A 6,972-nucleotide genomic window follows, 5' to 3' on the forward strand; every position below is an offset into this window, starting at 1 on the left:
GCTAGTGTTCTTTGAATTTGGTGTTAACAGTTCAGATGTTTACAGTGTATATAACAAAATTGTAATTTAAGAGAAATAAATAAATTGGAAATGTATATATTCGAGGTTTGCATCATATATGAGCAACAAATTGAATGAATTTAATTTGAACTGTCAGAAAAATATTGTATAGCAAGCAAATGGAATTATTTGTTTTATTACATGTCACATGTCTCTGATTTCTTATTGAAACTTTTCACAATATGTATTGTATCATGTTTAATTTTTCTGCAGGACTAAAGAAGGAGTACAATGGATAATGATACTGCGAGCACTGGAGATGGCAGATACCATGTCAGTACACCAGGAATTCTCAGCATCCCCTCATCCATTGCCACAGAAAGTACAGTTCTGTCACCAAGAGCAAAACAGACATACTTCAAAGAGCACAAAGTACAGATTCCAGATACAGAAAAGGTATGTACTGTCAAGCATAATTTGTTTTTAGGTGTGACTCAGATTATGAATATATGTGGTCTGACAGTAAAGTTCGCGAACTCGTCGTGTAAAAGTGCTACATACCTCATTGCTGAATATCACTGTGGTCACCTTCAAAGTACTCCCCTTGGGAATCTATGAACTGATGCCAGTGCCTAGTCCACCCTTCAAAACAATCTTGGATCTGGTTTTGTGGAATGGCGTTCAGAGCTGCCATCGTATTACTCATGATGGCATCAGTGTCATCAAAATGCCTACTTTTCAATATTTCCTTCATCTTTGGGAACAGAGAAAAAAGTCCCTGGGAGCTAGATCCAGTGAATAGGGAGGGTGTTGCAGCACAGTTATTTGTTTATTAGCAAAAAACTCCCTCACAGACCGTGCTCTAATTTAAGCTCCGACATTCTTGCAACGGCTCACGAAAGCACACTCAGACAATAATAGATGCCATTCGGAAAGAGACTGCCATAGTCAATAACAACACAGCTGTGAAACGCTGATATGCCAAACCATACTGAGGTTTCTGTNATGATGGCATCACTGTCATCAAAATGCATACTTTTCAATATTTCCTTCATCTTTGGGAACAGAGAAAAAAGTCACTGGGAGCTAGATCCAGTGAATAGGAAGGGTGTTGCAGCACAGTTATTTGTTTATTAGCAAAAAACTCCCTCACAGACCGTGCTCTAATTTAAGCTCCGACATTCTCGCAACGGCTCACGAAAGCACACTCAGACAATAATAGATGCCATTCGGAAAGAGACTGCCATAGTCAATAACAACACAGCTGTGAAACGCTGATATGCCAAACCATACTGAGGTTTCTGTCCACCGCTGCCATGGCAAGCACATGGTGGCATGTTTGCAAATTTTATTGTCAGACCTTGTAATGAATTCATTTGGTCTGAGTTCCATCTATACATTCTGAAATAAATCTGCACCCATGGAGTCAGTTATTATGTGGTTACTGTAGAGCAGTGTACTGAAATATGTTAGTCAATGGGCAGCTAATTTAACAACTGACAAGAGGATCAGTGTGACATTAACATTTTGTTCAATTGTTAGTATGTGGGTGTATAATCTGTCTTGTAGATTGTGACAATTTAATGCTGCATAAATGATAAAACTATTGTCACGTGTATGAGTGACTATAGATGGGGTTTGGATTGGTGACTTGATTTATTGGTCACTTATGCATTCATGTGTTAACTGAGTTGTTGCCTAGAAATGGCACTGGTATATTTGTTTATCTCATGGTTGCATAATAATGGCTGTACACACTACCGTATATACAGTGTATACTTTATATATAGTTAAGCCCTTATTATGAAGGATGATAAGTCATTCATTAAACATTAAGTTACATGCTGGATGGCTACAGCAGAGTGAGTGAGTGAGTGAATTGACATGGTAGTGGGACATGTTGTCAGCTGCTTGCTCCTCCACCCTGCTACACTGCATTGCCTGTAAATGGTGGCAGCCAATGGGAACAGGGAAGACACACTGAGCAAGGTAGCTGCTAGGCAGATGAGTGGGGGAAAATTACTGATTCTTTTGTTGACNGGACTTGATTTATTGGTCACTTATACATTCATGTGTTAACTGAGTTGTTGCCTAGAAATGGCACTGGTATATTTGTTTATCTCATGGTTGCATAATAATGGCTGTACACACTACCGTATATACAGTGTATACTTTATATATAGTTAAGCCCTTATTATGAAGGATGATAAGTCATTCATTAAACATTAAGTTACATGCTGGATGGCTACAGCAGAGTGAGTGAGTGAGTGAATTGACATGGTAGTGGGACATGTTGTCAGCTGCTTGCTCCTCCACCCTGCTACACTGCATTGCCTGTAAATGGTGGCAGCCAATGGGAACAGGGAAGACACACTGAGCAAGGTAGCTGCTAGGCAGATGAGTGGGGGAAAATTACTGATTCTTTTGTTGACTCAACTATAATTCATAATAGGGTAGAATGATATTTCCTTTTTGTACCATGTTCAACATGACTGTAGACCACATTGAGTCTCAACCTAATGCATACCAGGGCATAAAGGCATAAAGCTGATCACTCATTTCCATTTAATGCAAAGGGTTACCAAGCGCTGACATTACGTCATTGTCCGTATATGCCTTCATGACTGGTGTTTAGGCACAAGGATAGTTTTATTCTTACCTTTATTAAGTTACACAAATTTACATGTTCAAGAATAGTTTTCTGTCCTGGCATCTCTGAAGTGGTTTATAATTAGACAACAATTAAATTGTAATATCAACAGTAATACACATTTTTTCCCTGGTAACTTTCTCTAGATTTTCTCATCTCTGATACCTTATTCATAACTAGTTAAAGATTAAAAACACTGGCATGGAACATACAAGAAACACAAGCAGGTCATGACTAAATTTGTGACTATAAAGACATGATTAATTTTTGGTTTATTTTTCTTATTTTATAATGAAAAACAGACATTTAGCACTGTCATGTCCATGTTCGCATATGTGCTTCTCCTCTCCAAGAAATTTTTAAGTCAAATGATGATTTTTAACCAAGTCTGAATGAATATCATGGCATTAGAGGCCACTCCACCTTTCTATTTACTTACTTACTCACTCATGGAGCTGAGCCCTTCTTGAGGAGCTACTTGTGCAGCTACTCAAGAATTTGCCAACATTTTATGGAACCCGAAGGTTCATCACCATGTTCACAAGAACCCTCCACTGGTCCCTATCCTGAACCAGACCAGTCCAATCCGTATCATCCCATCCTATCTCTCTAAGCTCCATTTTAATATTGTCCACCCACCTATGACTTGGTGTTCCCAGTGGTCTCTTTCCTTCTGGCTTTCCCACCAATATCCTATATGCATTCCTCATCTCCCCCATTTGTGCTACATGCCCTGCCCACCTCATCCTCCTTGACTTGATCATTCTAATTATTCTCGGAGAAGAGTACAAGTTGTGAAGCTCCTCGTTATGAAGTTTTCTCGAAACTTCCTGTCACTTCATCTCTCTTTGGTCCAAATATTCTCTTCAACACCCTGTTCTGAAACACCCTCAGTCTATGTTCCTCCTGTAATGTCAGAGACCAAGTTTCACACCCATACAGAACCCTCCACTTTTCTATGGGATATTTAATTTAAAAGAGTAGACTAGTTTGTGTAAGCTTTTGTGGTAAGCTTCCTGCAGCAAGTGCTGAGCTTGATGCAACAGTTTACAGTAATTAATCTGCTCTTAAATTTGTACTCTGTGCTTCTCTCTGAACAGTAATACCAACATGTTTGCTATGTGAACTTGTGAGTTGGGAGCCACTTGATATAGGGTTCAGAAATTTTGTATTTTAATTCACTTGAAAAATGTGCAATTTTTGTTTTCAGGCATGTGAGACAACTACATGGAGGCCATATAAAGTCTATGTTAGCTTTTCCTTGTGTTATGATGCATGAGTAAAGTCGCAATGCTTCTGTCTCGAATGTATTGATGGTGTCATTGTACTGTTATTAGTTTATTTTATTTTATAGAATAATTTTCTAGAACACTTGTCCTTTATGATACTAAAAGTAAGAATGTTAATGTTAAAAATTTGTTTGTCATTACTGATAAAGAAATGCATGTGGATTCACTTATTTAGTGTAATTAATTTCTGTCACATATTTTTAATTGACATACATTCATTTAGTTTCTTTAGTTTCCATCGTATTGTAACTTTCTTGCATAGATAGATGAGAAATTGCATTTTTTACATTATGGAAATTGTGTGTGGTACATTAATTTGCTCATCTGATCTTCATCTTGACTTATTCAGACAGAATTGGTTGTACTAAGAACTATGGATGAAGGTAAACATTTGTCAAGATTTCAGATTTTCTTTGAGTTGTCAGTATTCTACAGGCTGTATCCATTTCGTTTCAGAAAGGATTCAGTTTCCGAGTCTTATGGGCTTTCACTGGACCTGGGTTTCTCATGAGTATTGCCTATCTAGATCCCGGAAACATTGAATCTGATCTTCAGTCAGGCACTGTAGCACATTACAAGGTAATGAGACTTCATTTAGTGAAAAGAGTATATGTGTCATCTGCCACAACCAAAACTATTTACATTGAGAAACACTTTACACAGAGAAAAAATTCAGTTCACAAAAGCAACCACAGCACAGTACACTCCTAGTACACTTAATATCCTTATTCACAGAAACCATCAATCTTAACATACTGACTTACAATGACCATATTGAAATACTGTGTAACTTCTCAACATTACATATAAACATTTTCTTCAGAGCCTACATATGTGTATGAGCTTGACACTTGGAAGAAAATATGAAGCTATTCCAACCACTATAACAGTACTAATGTACCAAAAAATATGGTCAACTATGGCCGAAATATGTAGTGTTTAATATAATAAACCAGTTGATCTATTGTTAAGACTGCCTCTGTGGTCTAGAGGTAGGAGTTCCTGGCTAAAGATCTAGAGGTCGAGGTTTGATTCCTGGTGCTACCAGGTTTTTTGAGAAGTAGTGGTTCTGGAACAGGGTCCACTCAGCCTCATGAGGATAATTAAGGAGCTATTTCAAGGAAATAGCAGTACTGGTCTAGAAAACCGAAATTAAATGCCATGGGGATTTGTTGCGCTGACCACGCGACACCCTCTATCCGCTGAAGTTGGCACTAACTTCGCCAACAAGCGGTGGTCGCTTAGTCGGTATGGTTTGCTTGCGGATTAAAAACCACTGAGTTTGATCTATTGTTATATTCAATTCAATCACTTATTGTACATAACAGAATCAACATGTTGTCTGATGGCATAAAAATCTCTAAAAGTATGGTTATGACAAATACAAATACAAAGGTTTCTCTCTGATTTATCTTATAGCAACCCAAGTTGAAAGATTTTCCAGCTGTATTTCTTGTGATTGTGCACACTTCACTTACTTTGACATTCATTTATTGCAGTTCCAAAGGTTGTTGCAAAATTAATGATGCCACAGGTATCACAGGCAGAGACAGAGTCAGGCAGAGAGTTGAAGGTTTTCAGTTACATGGTCATATTTCTGTCAAGTCATAATACAGATGGACTGGGTTAGGCTAAAGTTGATATAGTCATGTTTGGTATCACAGCATATAAGCCAGATAGTATTTTACCTTGTATTTTATTAATTATGCACCACCTTAGTATTTCAAATAAAAATCGTAAATCTTAAAGAGAACCATTTTCGAGAAAGTCAATATTGTTGAATTTGTACTTTGTATAAAGTTGGGCTGTATTTGACCAGTAGTGAAGATAAAAATAGAACTCACCCAGAGACTTAGTGTAGAACATTAAACCCAAATATAATATAAAATCTGTTCAGTAGTGTCAGGGATGTAACATGTGGACAGACTGACATGATCTCCCCCAAGTTCACTCATTTCCCGCACATCAATAAAAGATAATTTTAATTTCAGGTTCATGTATTCAGCATTTTCCATATGTAATATTTAATTTCTGTCTGTCATTTTCCCTGTCAAAAGCCAGTTTGTAAAATCCCCGCATGGATGATACTGTCTAATGAATTTGGCCTTGCAAGTTGTGGCTTTCATTAAGGAATTCTAAAATTTTGTGTTACATCTTTTCTCATGTGAGCTACATATCCAGTCCTTCCTTTATCATCTGTGTGCTGCATTACTGTGGTTGCTCACCCGCAATCCTATGGGCTGTGTGCCACTGTATCATGTTGCCAAAATACTTCTTCATTTTGACCCATCCTGTAGCTGATATGATACTATAATTTTGTCCACTGTTGTATATGGATTTTCATTATGCATTCCTCCTGTGACCTCTTATAAGTTAAGACCCTAGTAATGTCATTCTTAGTCTGAAAGGACCAGGTTCTGGCTATCTCATGTCCATGTGACTGTTCTGTCAGTACATCATTGACACTCCAGTGTCTTGTCATCCTTCAATCCTGGCATCTGGGTGAGTCAAAATGAAGAGAAGAAGAAATATTCTCACCTGTTCGAATAGAACTTTCAGACACATCCTGCTAGTCTTATTATACTAGCTTGAAGTGACCAAAATAAATAAAATCTTCTCATGCATTTATAATTGCTCTAGGGAGGGACCTCCATGAGACACTGAACTGGCTACTACGTAGTTGGCAAAAGCAGTGTGTAGTATATCGCTCAACCAACAAAGTTCATTCATTCATTCATTTCCTTTATTTTCCATATATCTATACAGGCAAAAAGCCTAAGATGTGGAAATAGTCCCTTTGATAATAGATGTATACATGTAATAAATTACATAAGTCACACAACTAAAATAATAACAATAATAATAATACACACACTAGTCAAGTAACATAGGCAATAGAAAAAAAAAACAAAAACAAGAAGCTTATTACAATTGTAATTACTACACATAATTTAAAAAGTGCATTACTATAAAAATAATAGATGTATACATGTAATAAATTACATAAGTCACACAACTTACATACTTACTGCT

The 6,972-nt window shown here is 37.1% G+C and overlaps 1 protein-coding gene across 7 annotated transcripts in view; it reads left to right on the forward strand.

Moving 5' to 3' along the window:
* LOC111868901 (protein Malvolio) overlaps positions 1-6,972 on the forward strand; it is a 35,810-nt gene that overhangs the window by 8,807 nt on the left and 20,031 nt on the right. For all 7 annotated transcript variants that reach the window (XR_002843581.2, XR_002843582.2, XM_023859989.2 and 4 more), the window contains exons 2-3: positions 274-456; positions 4,396-4,518. Coding sequence is in view for 5 of the 7 variants with exons in the window: in XM_023859989.2 (XP_023715757.1) it covers positions 292-456; positions 4,396-4,518 (288 nt within the window). In the remaining 2 variants the exon portion in view is untranslated. The remainder of the gene's footprint in view (positions 1-273; positions 457-4,395; positions 4,519-6,972) is intronic.

Source organism: Cryptotermes secundus, unplaced genomic scaffold, assembly GCF_002891405.2.
Source record: "Cryptotermes secundus unplaced genomic scaffold, Csec_1.0 scaffold685, whole genome shotgun sequence".
Lineage (NCBI taxonomy): Eukaryota > Metazoa > Arthropoda > Insecta > Blattodea > Kalotermitidae > Cryptotermes > Cryptotermes secundus.